This window comes from Oncorhynchus mykiss, chromosome 13 (genome assembly GCF_013265735.2).
Source record: "Oncorhynchus mykiss isolate Arlee chromosome 13, USDA_OmykA_1.1, whole genome shotgun sequence".
Classification (NCBI taxonomy): domain Eukaryota; kingdom Metazoa; phylum Chordata; class Actinopteri; order Salmoniformes; family Salmonidae; genus Oncorhynchus; species Oncorhynchus mykiss.
In genome coordinates, this window is record NC_048577.1 from 49,422,251 (window position 1) to 49,446,456 (window position 24,206).

At 44.4% G+C, this 24,206-nt stretch overlaps 1 protein-coding gene across 1 annotated transcript in view; it reads right to left on the reverse strand.

Annotated features, from left to right (window-relative positions):
* kcnh2 (potassium voltage-gated channel, subfamily H (eag-related), member 2) overlaps positions 1–7,101 on the reverse strand; it is a gene marked incomplete at its 3' end in the record, with an annotated part of 41,194 nt that extends 34,093 nt beyond the window's left edge. Inside the window, 2 exon segments of the mRNA NM_001124676.1 lie at positions 4,373–4,603; positions 6,951–7,101. Coding sequence (NP_001118148.1) covers positions 4,373–4,603; positions 6,951–7,026 — 307 coding nt within the window.
* Positions 7,102–24,206: the final 17,105 nt, after the last annotated feature.

Genomic DNA, 24,206 nt, shown 5'->3' on the forward strand with positions numbered 1-24,206 from the left:
AACAAGTTGATGTGCAATGGATTATAGTCATTGTAGTTAATTACCATGCTTTATGCTCTAAACTATGTAGAATATTGGCTTGTTCGGAACTACAACCCCCTACAACAAGTTCTTGAAATGTTCCGCATTGACCTCTGCAGCAGAGGTAACTCTAGCTCGTCCTTTCCTGCGGAAGTCCTTACGAGAGCCAGTTTCATCATAGCACTTCATGGTTTTTGCGACTGCACTTGAAGAAACGTTGAAATTTTCCTCATTGACTGACATTCATGTCTTACAGTAATGATAGACTGTTGTTTCTCTTTGCTTATTTGAGCTGTTCTTTCCATAATATGGACTTGGTCTTTTACCAAATAGGGCTATATTTTGCAACTGATTGGCTCAAACGCATTAAGAAGTAAAGAAATTCCACAAATTAACTTTTAACAAGGCACACCTGTTAATTGAAAGGCATTCCAGGTGACTACCTCATGAAGCTGGTTGAGAGAATGCCAAGTGTGCAAAGTTGTCATCTCAAATATAAAATATATTTTGTTTTGTTGAACACTTTTTTGGTTACTACATGATTCCATATATGTTATGTCATAGTTTTGACGTCTTCCCTATTATTCTACAATGTAGAAAATAGTAAAATAAAGAAAAACCCTTGAATGAGTAGGTGTGTCCAAACCTTTGACTGGTACTGTAGGTAGAAGCTTACGAATAACATTTTGGGTGAGTTTGGACATTTACAAGTGTATGTGAATGAGAGACATTGTGCAAATGAACAAAGTTTGACGCATGCTTGTTTGAAGGACGAACAGTACTGGCTCTGGAGCAGCATGTGTACACGCTGTGTCTGTGTGGAGTCCGGAGTCGCTAGGGCAACGGACCTGCCTGTTCTGCTCTGAGAAAATGGGGGTGGAGATGGGCCGAGAACAGAGAGGAGAAAAAAAGATAGCAGTGGCAGTTGTACAGATAACTCATCCAAAGGGCTTTGACTTCTCAAACTTGGCAGAAAGCTAACACAATATGATGCCCCGTCACCTTATTAATTCAGCACTTACTTAGAAACTGTGCATTCGGAAAGTATTCAGACCCCTTCACTTTTTCCACATTTTGTTACGTTACAGCCTTATTTGTCCTCATCAATCTACGCACAATACCCCAGAATGACAGAACAAAAACTTGTAGCAAATTTATTAAAAATAAAAAAGTGAAATATCCCATTTACTGTACATAAGTATTCAGACCCTTTACTCAGTACTTTGTTGAAGCACCTTTGGCATTGTTGACCTTCAATATAAAACACAACCTCGTCAATACACAGATGGACTCACCTGTTCCTGCTTACTCCCATTGTGCTATAACACGAACAAACATGTGACTGGCTCAACTGTTCTGGGGAACTACTAAGTCTCATAGTGTAAAATAATGTGACAGGTGAAAAGAAGAACACAATCTGCTTTATCTCCTAACGCTCTCCTAACATATTGCACAGGTTGACTGCAGGTATTTACCTAAAAAACAGACACAAATATTACAATTTATTGAAAGACTTCAAAGAAACAGTTTCAAAGGTATTGACGGTATTGAAAAACCACTGCCCAAGCCTAATTGATTCCCATTCAAAATCCTATTTTCCCTAACCCCTAAACCTAACCCTTAACTAAACCCTAACCCTAACTCCAATTTAACCTAATCATAATTGTAACCCTAACCCTAACCCCTAAGCCTAAAACAGCCATTTTCATTTTGGGGACTGGCAAAATGTTCTCGGAGTAATGTTCCCAGGAAATGTCCTTGTTTTACACTCACACACACACATTAACAAACAAACACATGCATTCAGTGATTGATCAATTAAGATCAATCAAGTACAACAATATAATGCATTTTTATTGTGTATGATGAATTGTACCCATTTACAATTCATTCGTGCTTGTGTGGGCACCTGCGTTCATGACTGTATGCATTACTGGGATACAAAATAAATAGATGTTCAGTGGATTTGAGCTGGCACACTGACAATATTTCCATGACAACAAGCTCTCCGACACAGCACTTCTCATGCCCAAATGACCAACGTAACGGCATTGTGTCTACAGCCTCACTAGCCAGGTCTGTTTGCTTGTCCCTCTGTCCTTTGCAGGGGTCGCAAACAAACTGGAAAATAATGACATTTTTAAGGAATAGAATCAGAACCAGACCAGGGAACGAAAGTGATCTATATTGTTCTGGAACAGAACCATTATTTAAAATAAAAAAATGCAACAAAGCGCCTATGCAAAGCTCTCCCTCTGTCAATCATTAACTTCTTCCAAAGTCTGCCAGGTGAAAATCTTTGCCAGAGTGTGTGCGTGTAGTCTATCTGCCCCTTAGAAGTATAGCTGTAGCCTGCGGACATTACAGACATAATCTACAAGATAGGGAGAGAGATGTTTTATTACAGAAGAATGGATTAACTTTTTCAACGCTAGTTAGGGATCCTATAGTTCACATTAGATTTATAAACTATAAAAAGGTAAGATGTGTTTTTAATTCAGGTGCCGCTCTGCATACACAAGCTTGTTGGCTAGCCAGCTACTCTGGTCCAACGTTAAGCCAACTCTGAAGTTCAAAGACATTCAAAATTCTACCCTAGAAACCGCTCCTCCGTAGGTATAAATCTGTGGGCCTCCTCCTCCACCCTCTCTCGCTGTCTCCCCACTCGCAAAATTTCAGTTGCATCTCACGCCCTACACTTGTCTTTCCATAACGCATGTGAACAACTCACTGAGCTATAGCGTGCCAGCTCTATAGCAAGCTTGTAAGGGGTGCGTAACCGGTGGCAGGGAAGTCAGACGCAGGAGAGCAGAACTTGGTAATAGCCGGAGCAGTTTAATCGCAAAACCAACGGCATAAAAAATAACAAGATATTGGGTACAAAAACCCGTCGTGCACCAATCAACACGTGCACAAGCACTTACAATAAACAATCCCACACAAAGACATGGGGGGAAACAGAGGGTTAAATACACAACAAGTGATTGAGGGAATTGAAACCAGGTGTGAGGAAAAACAAGACAAAACACATGGAAAATGAAAAGTGGATCGATGATGGCTAGAAGACCGGCGACGCCGACCGCCGAGCACCACCCGAACAAGGAGAGGACCCAACTTCGGCGGAAGTCGTGACAAAGCATCTCTATCCATACTGCATGATTGGAAAAGTAATTTAATGTTGAGTTAAATGGAAAATAAATAAAGGTTTAAAAAGGAACAGGAAGTAACGATATAAACAGGTACTTTGGGGAGGTTGAACCGGTTCAGAACTGTAGTTTGCTGGTCGGAACAGTGTAACGAAAAATATTATATATGGTTCTGTTCAGAACAAAACAATTGGAAAATAATTTTGGTTCCAACCCCGGGCCCTGTGTACATGTACAAGAGACAAAACACAGGAGCATTCAAGTATTTTTATTTTTTTAATAAAACAAAATCACAAAAGTAGTGCACTGGGCCTTTACTTGTCCTGTATTAGCGGACCTATATAGTCTTCCGTAGAGCGTGCAAAAAATAAATAATCTGCACCCCCCCTATCCTCCTGCAGCACCCCCACCCCCAAACTACTTAGTGCAGCTATGCACAGGATGGGAATGGGGAGTGGGGATGTCACGCCCTGATCTGTTTCACCTGTCTTTGTGATTGTCTCCACCCACCTCCAGGTGTCACCCATCTTCCCAATTATTACCAGGGTATTTATTCCTGTGTTCTCTGTTTGTCTGTGCCAGTTTGTCTTGTCAAGTCAACGAGCGTGTTTTTCTGTGCTCCTGCTTTTTCTTGTCTCCTATTTTCTAGTCCTCCTGGTTTTGACCTTTTGCCTGCCCTGACACTGAGCCCGCCTGCCTGACCATTCAGCCTGCCCTGACCTTGAGCCTGCCTGACTCCCTGTACCGTTTGGAACTCTGACCTGGTTCTGAACTTTTACCTGTCCTCGACCTGCCCTCTTGCCTGCCCTTTGTTGTTTAATAAATATCAGAGACTCTAACCATCTGCCTCCTGTGTCTGCATCTGGGTCTTGCCCTGTGTTGTTATAGGGGATGAATAAACATGTTGCAGGTGAGATAAGCAGGCCAAGACAGCTCCACCATGTCCACTCCCCAGACAGATAAATTAGTAGAAGAGAGTTCACTGAGTCTGCAGCAGCTGGCTCCACATACTGTAACACTGCATCATACAGAAGCATTATATAAAAGTGAGAGGGAGACAGCCATGACACTTGGAGGGACCAAAATATTCTGTATGTGACCTTTACAGCACTCCCCACTATAAAGAAGGGGAGTAATGTTGTCACTTTGACTCTCTTGCTCTTTCCATCTCTTTCTCTCAGTCTAACCCTCCACCTTCTCCTTACCTTCTTTGTTGTAGTAGAGGATCTCCACCTTGCGCTCCTCTGACCCTAGCAGGGCCTGTGCCAGCTGTGCCAGGGCAGTCTTCATGGTGCCAGGCCCCACCAAGAACTGGCAGGTGCAGGACTGCTGCATGATCTCTGCCCGCGAGAAGCCAAACATCTGGCAGAAGCCCTCGTTACAGTAGATAATGCCACAGTTCTTCATCTGAGCGTTGGCTATCAGAAACTTACGATCTGGGAGGAAACCAAGGCGAGAGTCAGAGCAGATATGAAAATGTACAATTATAATTGAAGGCTTATTACATCAAATGCAATATGCAAAATCGGACAATCAAAGTTTATCCAATTTCAGAAACATTCAGTTATCATAATCAGGTGATGATCATTTCAAGGAGAAGTCTCTCAATCAGATCCAATTCAAGTCTGGATTGTGTTCATTTCAGTATCGCATTCAACTAATCACATTCACCTCAACATCAAGTAGAAATTGGAGTAATCAAGTCTGTCCCTCTGCGGCACAAATCATATCAGTGCAATGATTCAAGATGGCCCCAGAGGGACTAATACGGAGCAGCTGGACTCAGCAGTGACAGTCCGCAATCAAGATTATAATATACTGCAATAGGTTTCAGCTGTCCTTACCTAGGTTCATGAGTGTGGCTATTGTCTCCAGAGCTAATGACAATTGCCTTCGAAGTCACATCAGCTACACTGATATTGTCGTACAGCGTGATATTCAATCAGTACAGTTTATGTTGAAAAGCTGCTCAAACATCTGTGCCTCTGACTCTGTCTCTACTCCTCTTTTTATCCCCTCGTGAAACTGAGTTACACAACTCTCATTCTTCCCCATTTAAACAAATATGAGGAGAGCGATTTGGAGCTTCACCCAGAAAACGCAGAACCCCTTCCCCCTCCTTGCTGCTCTGTGTAGAGTAAATAGGTGAGGTCGTTTGGTGGAAAGTACATCCAATCCTAAGTCATTATCAATGCCTCAGAACACAGACACCCAGACTCAGATTGTTGCTAAGCAGCAGTGGTTTGGCACACGCATCACCCGGCAGGGTGCTTACGCACGCACACACGCACACAGAGATAAGGAAGACATCAGTTTGATGGGACTTATCGGTCTGTCTCTGAGGACCCCTCTGCAGAGAGCTTTGAAAATCCCAGAGTAACACAATTAATTCCGAAATGTCACCTGCCAGCACAGCAAATTAAACAGGCTGAAATCCTTTAACATGAAATTGAGGTGAAAAGTGGAACATTGCATCTTCTCTCTTTAATGTGGAGAGGGTTATTTTGAGCCGTACCCCTGTGGTCAACAGACTGCCTTCACACTGTGACTGAAGAACACTGACAGTGACAGGCACAGTAGTCACAGTCAGACTTACAGTAGCATAGAGATAGGCCACTACTGAGCTAGGTTATAGGCCACTACTGAGCTAGATTATAGGCCACTACTGAGCTAGGTTATAGGCCACTACTGAGCTAGGTTATAGGCACTACTGAGCTAGGTTATGGGCTCTACTAAGCTAGGTTATAGGTCACTACTGAGCTAGGTTATAGGCCACTACTGAGCTAGGTTATAGGCCACTACTGAGCTAGGTTATAGGCCACTAATGAGCTAGGTTATAGGCCACTAATGAGCTAGGTTATAGGCCACTACTGAGCTAGGTTATAGGCCTCTGCTGAGCTAGGTTATAGGCCTCTATTGAGCTAGGTTATAGGGCTCTACTGTAATTGAAGTTCAGTGCTAATCAGAGCCATTCCTCTTTTTTAAACAACTGGATTTCTTCTTTGCTGAATGGATCAATAATGTTTTGTTTGAGTGGGTTGCAAAGAAATTCTGGGGCAGTTTCTACGGTACCATTTAATTCAAGACAAAAGCACGAAAACGAAGAGGCACTGTGGGTGTAAAGCGTGCTGTGATGTGCTGCGTAAGGTCCTGTTCAAGAAGGATATCACTCAGTTATATGCACTAACAGAGTGTGTAGTAGTGGTTAGTGGTCACATGCAAACTCTGTAAATCAAAGACATTATGTACAGTTTCTATCAGGATCCAGTGGTCTGACCAGTTTAAGAACGGAGAACATGTTAACTCATGCAATATAATCTAGTGCAGCATGTGAATTCATGCAACATGTGGAAAACATAGGCAGGTGCAAAGACATACTAAACACACAAACCTATAGTATTAACATGACAATTTGGCATATTCAGCACATGCATACGGACAATTTGAACTGTAAATCAAATGTGGAGATAGGAGTATCGCCAGAGGCAGGCGGGCAGGCAGACAGACAGACAGACAGACTTAAACTGAATCATCTGCTTGATTACAGAAACAGCCTTGTAGCACTCATATTAGGATCAATAGAAACCACTAGACAAATGCATTTGTCTTTACATTTTATTACACTTTGCATGGTTGAAAGGTTACGTGGAAAAGGCATTCACTTTCATTTCTAATCTAACCAGTCTAATTGTTTGTTGTTGGGATTATACAGTTATAACAGCTTGCTCATGGTCACATTATGTTATTACTTTTTCAGTCATAATGTAAAGTGTGTCCGCTTACTTTGTCCATCGAATTTCCGGATAATGGTGTCCAGATAAGTGTTCTGGAGGGCTACATGACCGCGTCTCACAGGCATTTTGACGCAGAAAGATGAGACTTCTCCGACGCATGAACCTCCAGAGTTTTAAATAAATCAAATTATAGACGAAGTAGGGAAATACCCTATGCAAAAATGGCCCCGCATACAGGCGGGTGCAAAAAGTCCAATTCAATATCCGATGGCTGGTGAGCAAAGTGACAAGGAAATGTCACAAGGCAGCAGCGGCGAGGACCAGTTGCTAGGGCGATAAAAAAAAAAGGCGCTCGCTCCACAGGAGAGAGAACTGGAAGACGGTTTTTGCGTGCGGTACACAGGAAAGTGTAAAAACGGTATTTCATAGTCATAAAAGTCATAAAACGTTTCACTTTGCCTACAAAATAATAAACAGGCTCTAGAATTAGTCTATCCTTGACAGTCGTTATCATCTAATGAAGAGGAGAAAAACCCACACCGCCCTCCCCGTCAACAAGATCAAAGAGAAGTGAAAGAAAAGGGGTAAATCGAAGTCCTAACCGCTACGTTTCAGTAGAATAAGCTACTATTTGGCGAATCTCGGATGCCCTCCCCATTTGACAGGGTTGACCAAGCACTGCGCGGGGCAGGGGGAGTCATCATCCCACCAGACGCGCCTGCCATTTTTTGACAGTGAGCAGAGACACCCTCATCAACTGCTTCGCTGCACATCACAAGTCTCTACGCTCAAAATAGTCCCCCATTCTCTCTCTCTCTTTGGCCTCTCCATAATTGACAGGGTGAAGGGTATCAGTCCAGTGTGTTTGTGTATGATCCATACATGTTTCATTTGGGGAATTCATACTATAAGTGTCCACACAGTTAATGGTCCAATGCAGCCGTTTTTATCACAATATCAAATCATTTCTGGGTAACAATTAAGTACCTTACTGTGATTGTTTTAAATGAAAATGATCAAAAATAAACAAAAGTAGATCCTTAGCAAAGAGCAATTTCTAAAGACAGACTTTGCTATGACTGTCTTTTCAAACATCTCTTTCACTAAAAGGGAATTGTCATCATTTTCACAATTTCACAGTTTTATTCCAACGTCACAGGGTGGAAATAAATATAAAACACTGAGAAATCACGTGTTTGACTACACTGGGCCTTTAATAATAAAAAAAGACAAACAAGATCACAATTCTGGGAATCAGCATCCCCTCCTCATAAACAGCCACTGAACCAACTTGGTGAATAACAGCCCATTGATATGTCATGTGACAAGAGGCAGATAAGAAAAGATACAGATAAAGGTGAGAAAACAACATGGGCTGGAAGGTGTCATCAACACATCAAGTAGAATGCCTTATGCATGCCTCAAGTCATCCTGTCAAACCATTGGTACAAATTCTCCAGTCTCACGTCTCAAAGCTCCTTCAACCTTCTGCTCCTTGAGCCAGTCACTGATAACACTGGCGACGGCTGAGAAGATTGGAGAAGATTCACAGAAAATTATGTGAAACGGCGAGGGCACCTCGACTTAACAAGAGACACAGTCTGGGTATGTTTTGATGACAGTATATAGCAGGGCCCCAACCTAACCATTATATTACATGCTAATTACCAATATGGCAAGGGCCTGGACCTGTGGCGGATGGAGGGAGGAGTTATATGAGGACAGGCTCATTGTAATGTCTGGAAGGGATTGAATGGAGCGGTATCAAATACATCAAACACATGGAAACCAGGTTTGACTCCAGTTATTCCATTCCAGACATTACAATGAACTTGTCCTCCTATAGCTACTCCCACCAGCCTCCTCTGGCCTGAACATACACTTGCACACACCCACACAGACACCCACACATGCGCACACTCACACAGACACTAGTTTTGTTTTATGATTACAGTGTGGCAGCAGGTGTGGGTGTAGATTATTGAGGGGACACAGGAGAGGGCTCAAGTGCCCACATGGGATCTGTGCCAGAGAAGAGACAGGCACTGATGACCAACTGGGGTGTGTGTTCCCGAACAACACTTGTCTCAGTTTCTAAGGAGAATAGATGCTTTTCCATATATGTACAGTTGAAGTCGGAAGTTTACATACACCTTAGCCAAATATATTTAAACTCAGTTTTTCACATTTAATCCTAGTAAAAATACCCTGTCTTAGATCAGTTAGGATCACCACTTTATTTTAAGAATGTGAAATATCAGAATAATAGTAGAGAGAATTATTTATTTGAGCTTTTCTTTCTTTCATCACATTCCCAGTGGGTCAGAAGTTGACATACACTCAATTAGTATTTGGTAGCATTGCCTTTAAATTGTTTAACATGGGTAAAACATTTAGGGTAGCCTTCCCAAGCTTCACACAATAAGTTGGGTGAATTTTGGCCCATTCCTCCTGACAGAGCTGGTGTAACTCAGGTTTGTAGGCCTCCTTGCTCGCAACACTTTTTCAGTTCTGCCCACAAATGTTCTATATGATTGAGGTCAGGGCTTTGTGATGTCCACTCCAATACCTTGACTTTGTTGTCCTTAACTGACTTGCCTAGTTAAATAAAATAGCAATTTCATGTCATGACTTCCGCCGGAGTCGGTCTCGCTCCTTGTTCGAGAGGACATCACCGGCCTTCTAGCCATTTGTTTTGTCTTTGTTTTCTACACACCTGGTTTCAATTCCCCCATTACATGTTCATTATTTAACCCTCTGGTTTCCCCCATGTTTGTGTGCGTGTTTGTTTTATTGTTCTGGCTGTTACTGACGGCTGGTATTTTGTTGCCGGGTTTTGTTATTACGCCCGTTTATTTCGTGGTACCGGTATTGTTCCCGCACCAGAGTATTATGTTTATACTGGTGTTATCTTGTAATTAAATACCTTGTCCACGCATCTCAGCTCTCCTGCGCCTGACTCTTTTCACCAGTTACCCACAGCCTTGACATTTCAGAAACTTGCGGTCATTTTTCACAAATCTAGACACAAAACTCAAAACAGTCATCACTTGTAACACAGGCTGTCCAATGTTCAAAACATTGCATTGTGGATTCACATCTTTAAAGAAACCGTGCAATAGCAGAATCATTGATTCAAATAAACAATTTATCATGAAATACCATAGGAACATTAATTTAGATCACCCACACACAAGATACCGATAGTTTCACTGTGTAGTTCTTTGTACAATCATTAAATATTGTAGTAGAAAATATGTGATACATGTTTCATTATGGTACTGCACGTGAATACATCACTGTAAAAAGACTAGTAGAGAGAATACTACAGACACAGTGGAATCGTCGAACAAAACTTGACATTTAATGATGAAATACAATAAAATCACAACATAGGTTTCTTTGAATCAAATAAAAAATAATCAGCTATAATTTTTATTTAAAAATACAGTTAAACATCAACTGCAGTGTTCCTCAGCTGGCTTACTGTAAAAAGCAAAACAAAGGATTAATTTCTGTACTTCTATATTTCCATCAACCCTGTCTTGTGGATTTGGCCACAGGTTCTCATCCACATCACAATGGATGATTTCATTAGCCAAACATCTTGGGAAGAATCCTCGGGCATGGCGAATCCAGGCCTGACACTGGTCTGCCGTGATATCATTGTCACGCCCTGGTCTTAGTTATCTTTGTTTTCTTTATTATTTTGGTTAGGCCAGGGTGTGACATGGGTGATTTATTGTGTTTCGTCTTGTCTAGGGGTTTATTAGATTAATGGGGTTGTGTTCAGATTAGTTGTCTAGGAAAGTCTATGGTTGCCTAGAGTGGTTCTCATTCAGAGGCAGGTGTTTATTGTTGTCTCTGATTGGGAACCATATTTAGGCAGCCATATTCTTTGGGTATTTTGTGGGTGATTGTTTCCTGTCTTTGTGTTTTATGCACCAGTTAGGACTGTTACGGTTTTCACGTTTATTGTTTTGTAGTTTGTTCATGTTTTGAGTTTTCTTATTAAAGAACCATGAACTTCAACCACGCTGCGTTTTGGTCCGCCTCTCCTTCCCAGGAAGAAAACCGTGACAGAATCACCCACCACAACAGGACCAAGTGGCGTGGTGACAGGAAGCGGCAGCAGGAGCAGCGCAAGGAGGAATGGACAAGGGATGATGTGTTGGACGGCAAGGGTTGCTACACTTGGGAGGAGATCCTGGCGGGAAAGGATCGCCTCCCATGGGAACAGGTGGAGGCAGCTAGGAGAGCTGAGGCAGCCGGAGAGAGGAGCAGGCGAGACGAGGGAACACGGCTGGCAAGGAAGCCTGAGAGTCAGCCCCAAAAAATGTATTGGGGGGGAGGCACACAGGAAGTGTGGCGAAGCCAGGTAGGAGACCTGCGCCAACTTCCTGTAGTTACCGGAGGGTGAGAGAGACCGGGCAGGCACCGTGTTATGCTGTGGAGCGCACGGTGTCCCCAGTGCGGGTGCATATCCCGGTGCGGTACATACCAGCTCCTCGTATCGGCCTGGCTAGAGTGGGCATCGAGCCAGGTGTCATGAAGCCGGCTCTACGCATCTGGTCTCCAGTGCGTCTCCTTGGACCGGCGTACATGGCACCAGCCTTACGCATGGTGTCCCCGGTTCGCCTGCACAGCCCAGCGCGGCTATTCCACCTCGCCGCACTGGCAGGGCGACCGGGAGCATTCAACCGGGTAAGGTTGGGCAGGGTCGGTGCTCAAGAGCTCCAGTGCACCTGCACGGTCCGGCCTATCCAGTACCACCTCCACGCACCAGCCCTCCGGTGGCAGCTCTCCGCACTCGCCCTGAGGTGCGTGTCCTCGGCCCAGTACCACCAGTGCCGGCACCACGCACCAGGCCTACAGTGCGCCTCGCCTGTCCAGCGCTGCCAGAGCCTTCCTCCTCTCCAGCGCAGCCGGAGTCTCCCGCCTGTCCGGCGCTGCCAGAGCTTCCGCCCCTCAGTCCAGAGGCGCCAGATCTCCTCTGTCCAGAGCTGCTAGAGTCTCCCGTCTGTCCAGAGCCACTAGAGTCTCCCGTCTGTCCAGAGCCGCTAGAGTCTCCCGTCTGTCCAGAGCTGCTAGAGTCTCCCGTCTGTCCAGACCCTCTAGAGTCTCCCGTCTGTCCAGAGCCGCTAGAGTCTCCCGTCTGTCATGAGCCGCCAGAGTCTCCCGTCTATCATGAGCCGCCAGAGTCTCCCGTCTGTCATGAGCCGCCAGAGCTTCCGCCCCTCAGTCCAGAGGCGCCAGAGCTCCTCTGTCCAGAGCTGCTAGAGTCTCCCGTCTGTCCAGAGCTGCTAGAGTCTCCCGTCTGTCCAGAGCTGCTAGAGTCTCCCGTCTGTCCAGAGCCGCTAGAGTCTCCCGTCTGTCCAGAGCCGCTAGAGTCTCCCGTCTGTCATGAGCCGCCAGAGTCTCCCGTCTATCATGAGCCGCCAGAGTCTCCCGTCTGTCATGAGCCACCAGAGCTTCCGCCCCTCAGTCCAGAGGCGCCAGAGCTCCTCTGTCCAGAGCTGCTAGAGTCTCCCGTCTGTCCAGAGCTGCTAGAGTCTCCCGTCTGTCCAGAGCTGCTAGAGTCTCCCGTCTGTCCAGAGCCGCTAGAGTCTCCCGTCTGTCCAGACCCGCTAGAGTCTCCCGTCTGTCCAGAGCCGCTAGAGTCTCCCTTCTGTCCAGAGCCGCCAGAGTCTCCCGTCTGTCCAGAGCTGCCAGAGTCTCCCGTCTGTCCAGAGCCGCCAGAGTCTCCCGTCTGTCATGAGCCGCCGGAGTCTCCCGTCTGTCATGAGCCACCAGAGTCTCCCGTCTGTCATGAGCCGCCAGAGTCTCCCGTCTGTCATGAGCCGCCAGAGTCTCCCGTCCGTCATTAGCCGCCAGAGTCTCCCGTCTGTCATGAGCCGCCAGAGTCTCCCGTCTGTCATGAGCCGCCAGAGTCGCCAGTCAGCATGGAGCCGCCAGAGTCGCCAGTCAGCCAGGATCTTCCAGAGTCGCCAGTCAGCCAGGATCTTCCAGGGCCGCCAGTCACCCAGGATCTTCCAGAGCCGCCAGTCAGCCAGGATCTTCCAGATCCGCCAGTCAGCCAGGATCTTCCAGAGCCGTCAGTCAGCCAGGATCTTCCAGAGCCGCCAGTCAGCCAGGATCTTCCAGAGCCGCCAGTCAGCCAGGATCTGCCAGAGCCGCCAGTCAGCCAGGATCTGCCAGAGCCGTCAGTCAGCCAGGATCTTCCAGAGCCGCCAGTCAGCCAGGATCTTCCAGAGCCGCCAGTCAGCCAGGATCTGCCAGAGCCGCCAGTCAGCCAGGATCTGCCAGAGCCGTCAACCTGCCTGAGCTACCTCTTAGTCCTGAGCTTCCTCAGTAATGAGGCACCCCTCAGTCCAGGTGGGCCCTTTGTTAGGATTAATAGGCCAAGGTCGGCGGCGAGGGTCGCCACTCAAAGGACGCTAAAAAGGCGGACTAAGACTATGGTGGAGTGGGGTCCACGCACCTTTTGGGGGGGGGGGGGGGGGGGGGGTACTGTCGCGCCCTGGCCTTAGTTATCTTTGTTTTCTTTATTATTTTGGTTAGGCCAGGGTGTGACATGGGTGATTTATTGTGTTTCGTCTTGTCTAGGGGTTTATTAGATTAATGGGGTTGTGTTCAGTTTAGTTGTCTAGGAAAGTCTATGGTTGCCTAGAGTGGTTCTCATTCAGAGGCAGGTGTTTATCGTTGTCTCTGATTGGGAACCATATTTAGGCAGCCATATTCTTTGGGTATTTTGTGGGTGATGGTTTCCTGTCTTTGTGTTTTATGCACCAGTTAGGACTGTTACGGTTTTCACGTTTATTGTTTTGTAGTTTGTTCATGTTTTTAGTTTTCTTATTAAAGAACCATGAACTTCAATCACGCTGCGTTTTGGTCCGCCTCTCCTTCCCAGGAAGAAAACCGTGACAGTCATTGCATGCGTCATCCATGGCCTGGAGAAGGGTGGCTTGTTTGTGAGGGCCCCTATCATATACCTTCCACTCCCATGTGGAGAAAGATTCCTCTATCGGGTTAAGGAAAGGAGAGTAAGGAGTCAGTACAGGGTGGTAAATCGTGGATGGGCCTGAAACCATGCTTGCACCATTTGAGCATGGTGGAACCTGACATTATCCCACACAATGACATAGGTCACGCCATCAGCTCTACAGACCTGATTTAGCTCATCAATGAAGGTTACAAGGAGAGCTGCATTATATGATCCAATACAAGGTCTGCGTCCCACCACACCATCTTCAAATATAGCCGGACACATGGCGATGTTGGCCCCACGTTGTCCAGGTACTTGGTTGGTTTCCTGCTGGCCAACAAAATTCTGACCTCTCCTCCTTGTCTTGGCCAGGTTGAAGCCTGCCTCATTCAAAAATAGGAATTTGTGATGGTTTTCGTCAGCATCCAGCTCCATCACCCTCTAAAAATACATTTTGGAAAGATATTTTTTTTTTAACAGTATTTTTATTGGAATTTCACAATTTTCACCCATATTAAGAGATACAACAACAGAGACAAAGCACACAGACAAAAAACAAGAAAAACAGCACCCACTTACACATATCTACACGTGTGTATATATATATATATATATATATATATATATATATATATATATATATATATACACACATGTACATACACACATACATACACACACCCATACATATACATACACTCATGCATATACACACATATACGCGTACGCACACACACACATACACACCCATACATACGTACACCATTTTCCTCTTCCCGCTCGGTGCTTCTCTCACCCCATCACCATCATTGCGTCTCTCAATACATACATTTTAAACAAACTTACAAACAGAAATTAAACAAAAATGCTCAGTTTAAACCAAGAGGTTAGGTTCCACACATGGAATGTACAGTGTAGTTCTGAAATACATAGATCCCCGCCATTCTACGAGAATCCTTGCAGCATAATAGCTGATACCTCAGGTTCTAGGTAATTTAGATAAGGTTCCCATACTTTGTAGAACTGGTCTGTTTTAGAATGCAATGTACATGTCAGATATTCCAGAGGCACCCATTCAAATAGTATCTTATACCAATCTTTAATAGAAGGAACCTTATCACTAATCCACTGTAAAAGGATGTTTTACCTCTCTGCGAAGGTAAGGATGTTGTAAAGCCTCCTTTTACCCGCAGAAGTAACATGCCTACTAGGGAGACCTAACAGTAAAGAAACTGGGTCCAATTCTAGATCAACCCCTAGGATCTTTTCAATTTCTTGCAGAACACCAGACCAGTATCTTTGTATTTTGGTACATGACCATAAACAATGTGTTAGGGTGTCTGTATCAGTTTTGCATTTAAGACACTGAGGGGAAGAGGAAGTGGGGCTAAAAGCATGTCTGCGATTTGGGGATATATGCAATCTGTGTATTATTCTTAATTGGATTGCTCTAGTACGATTACATATAGATATTGTTTTTGCATATCTCCAAATGTCCTCCCACATCTCTTTGTCAATAGTAACAGACAATTCTTTCTCCCACACTTGTTTCACCCTCTGTGTGTTGACAGCGGAAAAGGACCTTAAAGTATCATAAAACAGACTTACAGACATTTTCCTTTGTGGGAAAAAAAAGCATTCTTTCAATGACAGACACATCAGGGTTACCAATTAAGGTGGTGCTCTTCCGAATATAATGTCTTACTTGTAGGAAGCGGAAAAAGTCCTGCTTTGGGAGTCGATATTTCTCGACCATCTGCTCAAATGACAACAAAATCTTATCAGCAAATAAGTAATTTAGCTTGCGTTTGCCCTTATTAAGCCAAAAGTTAAAGCCAGCATCCAGCAATCCTGGACTGAAATCTGGGTTGTTAAGAATTGGGGTAAGAGCAGAGGTTAGTTTGGACCTTCCCAGGAAGCGTTGAACTGACCTCCATACTTTGAGTGTGTTAAGTGTAACGGGATTATTGCAGTGATCTTCTACAGACTTGAAACTTCTGAAAAATAAAAGATCCTGTAAGGGGTATTTTGAAAGAGAAGTCTCAATGTCTAACCAAATAGAGGAGTCATCATTTGTGATCCAGTCAGAAATATAACAAAGGTGGGCACACCATTGATAGAACCTGATATTGGGCAGGTCCAAGCCGCCCATAGAACTTGGCAGCTGCAATATTGCCATCTTAAGTCTTGGCTTGTGTTTACTCCATATAAAGGAACTTAGCCATCCATTTACATCCTTTATTACCTTATTGGAGAGTAATACTGGGATCATTTGGATTGGGTAAAGTAGTCTAGGTAAAATGTTCATTTTCAAGAGGGATATTCTACCCAACCAAGAAATCGGGAGAGATTTCCAGCGCTCCAGATCCTGTCTTATTGTATCAAACAAGGGAACAAAATTGGCTTTGTACATTTGCTGGAATTTAGGAGTTACAAATATACCCAGATACATGAAACCTGAGGGAGACCATTTAAAAGGGAAGGGGGGAGAAGTATTAGGTACAGAGTGTAGGCTACCAAGTGGCATAGCCTCTGACTTAGTTAGGTTACTCTTGTAGCCTGAGAATTCGCTGAATAATTCAATAATATTAATAAGAGCTGTAATTGAAGTCTCGGGAGTAGAGATGAATATCAGGACATCAACAGCATACAAGCTTATTTTATGCTGAGAATTGTTGATTACAATGATGTGGCATTTTTGGGGAATTTTTCACAACAGGCATCTTGAAACTGAACACGCCTCAGTTGCTTCACTCTGTCTGCATTTCTTTCAAAAGGCACACAGTAAGGCTGTTTTAGAGACACTTGGTGCCTTTTCAGCATGCAGGCAATAGTCAGCAAACTTATGGCTTCCACATTGCTGAACATGTCGTCATTGTCCAATTTCTGTAAGGTAAATATAATTTCGGTCCCGAACCAAATTAACCACAGCCCGTTCTTGTTGGTCAGTCAGAATTTTGCCTCTGCCTCCCCTATTTGGCCTAGTCTATATTCTGCAGGGAAAATGACAGTAAGAACACATTTAGTCACATCACCTACTCTGTGGTACACATTGGCATGCAGTATACAGTCATTTGACAATTGAGAGTAGCCTAATGTTTAGCGCATACTGAAGACTTACCGGTTCTCATTGCGGAAAGTTCTGATGATTGAGGCCACGGTTGATCTTCTGAGGTTTGGTTGAATCATTGTAGCTGCCTCAGTCATTGTCGTGCCAACTATTGCTCGGATTTAATTGGACACTTTCTGCTGTTGCTGCCACTGTCTTGGTCCTTGGCCTTGTCCTCTACCACGTTCCCCCACACCTCTCAAACGAGGCCCACGACCACCTCTCAGAAGGGGTGCTTGTCCCCTGCCATTCCTTTGACTACCACGTCTTCCTCGTCTTCCTCCTCCCACTGCTTGACCTCTATTGTGACCTGGATCACCTGCCGGTTCCATGTTATCTCTGTGTTGTTGTAGGTGGATACCACTCATTTCACTATATATTCATACCACAATGTGAAATCAATCGTCAGTAACGAGTTGGCAGTATTGGAAAATAAATGACAAGGGCCTGCATACATACACTCACCGACCACTTTATTAGGTACACCTGCATGTTAACACAAATAGCTCCTTCGAACAGCGTATCATGTGGCTGCCTGAAACTCAGTATATAGAGTATAGAGAGCTTTAGTTGTTGTTCGACCAAACATTAGAACGGGCAAGGTGCCACACATGGTGGTTCCAGCATCTCAGAAACAGCTGCCCTCCTGGGATTTTTACGCACTACAGTCTCTAGAGTTTACAGAGAATGGTGAGATAAACAAAACACATTCAGTGAGCGGCAGTTCTGTGGGCAAAACACCTTGTTTATGAGAGAGGTCAGAGGAGAATGTCCAGACTCATTCAAGCTAACAGAAAGGCCACAAATACTCAAATAACAGCCGTTTAAAACAGTGGTGTGCAGAAGGGCATCTCTTAAAGTACAACATCGTAAATAATTCAGGCTGTTGTGGAGGCAAAAGGGGGTCCTACCCAGTACGAGATAGGTGTACCTAATAAAGAGTGTTACAGTGATGTCAAATCTGAAAACATGGTCTGGAAAAGTAGTACATGGGACCATAGAAACAGTGTCTGATAAAGAACGGTGATGAAATATTACATCCATAGATAATGTAGTCCAATTGGTTCATGTTCGACAGTAATTGGTGTCAATGGATCTCGTTATCCTGAAACTTTCATGATCTAAACATGGAATATTGTTTGTCAGTTTCCATAAAACTATGCATTAAGAGTAATGCAACAGTTACTTCTCATTTTGAGCAGTTGTACAATTACATTGCAATTATATAATTGTAATGAAATTAATACAGTCATTTCAGATGTAATGTGTGAATTGCATTTTGAAATGGTAATACTTTGATGTTAAGTTGTGTCATTTTGAACAGGTGATTTTAGTTCAATGAACAAAGTATCTTAGCTGTATGTGTATTGTATCCAAGCAATTGGAAAAAGTTTTAGAGTTTTGAAAAATGTTCATTTTAATCATCAGTTGTGAGTTTTGTGTCTAAAGTTTTGAAAAATGACATCAAGGTTCTGAAATTAGTACAAAGGTGATTGTAAAAACCTGTAATATGAATCATCCCAACATTGATTGACCTAAAGTTCCTTATTGTATTACCTCTTGATTACGTCCTCTTGATAACGATTGGTCGAGTTGTCAATAATGTCACATCGTATATAGACTTGTTTATACTGTATTATTGACTGTATGTTTGTTTTACTCCATGTGTAACTCTGTGTCGTTGTATCTGTCGAACTGCTTTGCTTTATCTTGGCCAGGTCACAATTGTAAATGAGAACTTGTTCTCAACTTGCCTACCTGGTTAAATAAAGGTGAAATAAAAAAAATAAAAAAATAAAAAATAACCATCAACAAAGATATACTTAGTGTTTGATTGGTTGATTACACATATTTTGCATATTTTATCGCAGGTGCAGTGAAATGCTTATGTATCTAGCTTAAACAGTGAAGTAATACCTAAACATACAAAAAAATACACACAAATCCCCCAAATAAAATCAAATAAATTAAGAAATATCAGAATGAGCAATGTCAGAGTCCATTTTGGATATAATGGTGTGTTTATAGACAGTATGGACAGTATATGAATAGAAAAGGTGTGTACAGAAGTAGTTATATAGGATAAGCCTTTACTAGAATACATTATATACATATGAAATGGGTTCAGTGACAATGTACATAGGGCAGCAGTCTCAAAGGTGCAGGGTAGTAACAGTGATTAAGGTTCAGGGCAGGGCAGGGTACTGGTGACTATTAAACAGTCAGATGGCCTGGAGTTGGATGTGTTAATGGACTTGGTGTGTGTTTGTTTGTGTCTGTGTCCGTGTCCGTGTCTGTGTCTGTATTGTGTCTGTGTGTCCAGAGTGTTCATATGCATTGCTGCATTACTTTAAGTGTAGTACCACCTATCATTTTAGGTGGATGTCACTGACATGTCTCTCTGTCGTCTCCTGTAGCTCTGATGTATGCCTTTGGTAACGTGTGTGTGTGTGTGTGTGTGTGTGTGTGTGTGTGTGTGTGTGTGTGTGTGTGTGTGTGTGTGTGTGTGTGGCTGAGTTTACACAGGCAGCCCAATTCTGATACAAAATAATAGCAAGAACCCCCTCTGCAGTTTAGAAAATGCTGTCATAATGCTGTGCTGATAAACATTTACAATACATGTTTAACATTCACTAATTGGTCTTTTGACCAATCAGATCAGCTCTGAAAAAACTCTGATGTGAAAGGTCTGATGTGATTGGTCAAAATAGCAATTGGTGGAAAAAAATATCAGAATTGGGCAGGCTGTGTAAATGTAGCCTTAGTGTGTCAAAAGTCACTGCAGTTGTTTATGGAGTCTGCTAAAGAATCAAAGAGACAGAGAGAGTTGCTTTAGGGTGGTGGTGTTTGGTGGAGGCGTTGACGTGCTTGTTCTGTGTTTTGTCTCAATGGGCTTGATGAAATGAGGGCTAAAATTAACCAACAAGCACACATGCCTTCCCATGACCCTTTGGTGACAGGGCCGAGTAGTGCAGGAATGTGTAGTGAAGAGGGGAGAGGACAAGGAGGCTGAGAGGAGAAGGGTGCTGGCTGCAACACAGAGATAGGGCATGTGTATGATGCTCACACATCTAGCATCTCATTACCAGCATTAGTTCTCTGTGTACCTTTACATAATAAGAGCTGAGTACTGAAGTAGTGATTGATGAGAAAGAGTGCTTGATGTTCTGCGCTGATACAAACAAATGCATTAGGGAGCTCATTATGGATTCTGTTAGCGTAGAGAGCTAACAAACACACACTAGTGTCAGGGAAAGAAGACAGCAGCATACTCATTAGAATTACTATTTGAGTACAAACAATGGATCATTTTAGACATCCTCTCTCATGGAGGTCTGTATTGCCAGGAGCCCTGTGAGTGCATAAGCCATGGTTGGATTGTATTTATTTATTCCATTATTTTACCAGGTAAGTTGACTGAGAACACATTCTCATTACAGCAAGAACCTGGGGAATAGTTACAGGGGAGATGGATGAATGGTTTGGTGAATGGTTTGAGGGCCAGATTGGGAATTTAGCCAGGACACCCCTACTCTTACAATAAATGCCATGGGATCTTTAATGACCTCAGAGAGTCAGGACACCCGTTTAACGTCCCATCTGAAAGACAGCACCCAATCACTTCCCTGGGGGGTTGGGATATTTTTTTTAGACCAGAGGAAAGAGTTCCTCCTACTGGCCCTCCAACACCACTTCCAGCAGAATCTGGTCTCCCATCCAGGGACTGACCAGGACCAAACCTGCTTAGCTTCAGAAGCAAGCCAGCAGTGGTATGCAGGGTGGTATGCTGCTGGCTTTATACAGGGTTGTGTAATGTTTGGGGTCAACAAGCCATGGGTGGGGTGTACGGGGTTGTGTGATCTTTGGGGTCAACAAGCCGTGGTTGGATTGTACAGGGTTATGTGATGTTTGGGGTCAACAAGCCATGGGTGGGGTGCACAGGGTTGAGTGATGTTTGGGGTCAACAAGCCATGGGTGGGGTGTACAGGGTTGAGTGATGTTGGGGTCAACAAGCCATGGGTGGGGTGTACAGGGTTGAGTGATGTTGGGACCAGCAAGCCATGGGTGGGGTGTACAGGGTTGAGTGATGTTGGGGTCAACAAGCCATGGGTGGGGTGCACAGGGTTGAGTGATGTTTGGTGTCAACAAGCCATGGGTGGGGTGTACAGGGTTGAGTGATGTTGGGGTCAACAAGCCATGGGTGGGGTGCACAGGGTTGAGTGATGTTTGGTGTCAACAAGCCATGGGTGGGGTGTATAGGGTTGAGTGATGTTTGGGGTCAACAAGGGAGAGGATGTAGTGTGGAGGATTTTGAGAAGCACACTCTTTAGATGTCTCTTCATTGTCACCCCTTTCTCTTCGTAGTTCTACAGTAAGTATAGCTGCTGAGGAGAAAAAGCTCTTCAATAGTAACCAGTCCTTACCCCCACCTCTGAAAGATTGTCTGAAAAAGTTTCAGTTGGCCTCAGGGCGTCAGGGCCCACACCCTGGTGGAGTGAGTGTTTTATCTAGCCAGAATTCCTTCAGCTCGAGGCCACCTCCATCCCAGACCTGAGACACGCCAGTCCACTGACAAGAGCCAGGCCAAATAGACACATCAAATCAAATGTTTATTTTATTTGTCACATGCGCCAAATACAACAGGTGTAGGTAGACCTTACAGTGAAATGCTTACTGACAAGCCCTTAACCAACAATGCAGTTTTAAGAAAAGAGTTAAGTAAAAAATAGATAAGTAAAAAATAAATAAAATAAAAGTAACAAATAATTAAAGAGCAGTAGCAAAATAACAATAGCGAGGCTATATACAGGGGGTACTGGTACAGAGTCAATGTGGAGGCTATATACAGGGGGTACTGGTACAGAGTCAATGTGGAGGCTATATACAGGGGGTACTGGTACAGAGTCAATGTGGAGGCTATATACAGGGGGTACTGGTACAGAGTCAATGTGGAGGCTATATACAGGGGGTACTGGTACAGAGTCAATGTGGAGGCTATATACAGGGGTACTGGTACAGAGTCAATGTGGAGGCTATATACAGGGGGTACTGGTACAGAGTCAATGTGGAGGCTATATACAGGGGGTACTGGTACAGAGTCAATGTTGAGGCTATATACAGGGGGTACTGGTACAGAGTCAATGTGGAGGCTATATACAGGGGGTACTGGTACAGAGTCAATGTTGAGGCTATATACACGGGGTACCGGTACAGAGTCAATGTGGAGGCTATATACAGGGGGTACTGGTACAGAGTCAATGTGGAGGCTATATACAGGGGGTACTGGTACAGAGTCAATGTTGAGGCTATATACACGGGGTACCGGTACAGAGTCAATGTGGAGGCTATATACAGGGGGTACTGGTACAGAGTCAATGTGGAGGCTATATACAGGGGCTACTGGTACAGAGTCAATGTGGAGGCTATATACAGGGGGTACTGGTACAGAGTCAATGTGGAGGCTATATACAGGGGGTACTGGTACAGAGTCAATGTGGAGGCTATATACAGGGGGTACTGGTACAGAGTCAATGTGGAGGCTATATACAGGGGGTACTGGTACAGAGTCAATGTGGAGGCTATATACAGGGGGTACTGGTACAGAGTCAATGTGGAGGCTATATACAGGGGGTACTGGTACAGAGTCAATGTGGAGGCTATATACAGGGGGTACTGGTACAGAGTCAATGTGGAGGCTATATACAGGGGGTACTGGTACAGAGTCAATGTGGAGGCTATATACAGGGGTACTGGTACAGAGTCAATGTGGAGGCTATATACAGGGGGTACTGGTACAGAGTCAATGTGGAGGCTATATACAGGGGGTACTGGTACAGAGTCAATGTGGAGGCTATATACAGGGGGTACTGGTACAGAGTCAATGTGGAGGCTATATACAGGGGGTACTGGTACAGAGTCAATGTGGAGGCTATATACAGGGGGTACTGGTACAGAGTCAATGTGGAGGCTATATACAGGGGGTGCCGGTACAGAGTCAATGTGGAGGCTATATACAGGGGGTACTGGTACAGAGTCAATGTGGAGGCTATATACAGGGGGTACTGGTACAGAGTCAATGTGAAGGCTATATACAGGGGGTACTGGTTCAGAGTCAATGTGGAGGCTATATACAGGGGGTACTGGTACAGAGTCAATGTGGAGGCTATATACAGGGGGTACTGGTACAGAGTCAATGTGGAGGCTATACACAGGGGGTACTGGTACAGAGTCAATGTGGAGGCTATATACAGGGGGTACTGGTACAGAGTCAATGTGGAGGCTATATACAGGGGGTACTGGTACATAGTCAATGTGGAGGCTATATACAGGGGGTACTGGTACAGAGTCAATGTGGAGGCTATATACAGGGGGTACTGGTACAGAGTCAATGTGGAGGCTATATACAGGGGGTACTGGTACAGAGTCAATGTGGAGGCTATATACAGGGGGTACTGGTACAGAGTCAATGTGGAGGCTATATACAGGGGCTACTGGTACAGAGTCAATGTGGAGGCTATATACAGGGGGTACTGGTACAGAGTCAATGTGGAGGCTATATACAGGGGGTACTGGTACAGAGTCAATGTGGAGGCTATATACAGGGGGTACTGGTACAGAGTCAATGTGGAGGCTATATACAGGGGCTACTGGTACAGAGTCAATGTGGAGGCTATATACAGGGGGTACTGGTACAGAGTCAATGTGGAGGCTATATACAGGGGGTACTGGTACAGAGTCAATGTGGAGGCTATATACAGGGGGTACTGGTACAGAGTCAATGTGGAGGCTATATACAGGGGGTACTGGTACAGAGTCAATGTGGAGGCTATATACAGGGGGTACTGGTACAGAGTCAATGTGGAGGCTATATACAGGGGGTGCCGGTACAGAGTCAATGTGTGGGGACATTGGTTAGTCGAGGTAATTGAGGTAATATGTACATGTAGGTAAAGTTAAAGTGTGTATGCATAGATAATAAACAGAGAGTAGCAGCAGCGTAAAAGAGGGTGGGCGCAATGCAAATAGTCTGGGTAGCCATTTGATTAGCTGTTCAAGAGTCTTATGGTTTGGGGGTAGAAGCTGTTAAGGACCCTTTTGGACCTAGACTTGGCACTCCGGTACCGCTTTCCGTGCTGTAGCAGAGAGAACAAACAGTCTATGACTAGGGTGACTGTAGTCTTTGGCAATTTGACACTGCCTGTTATAGAGGT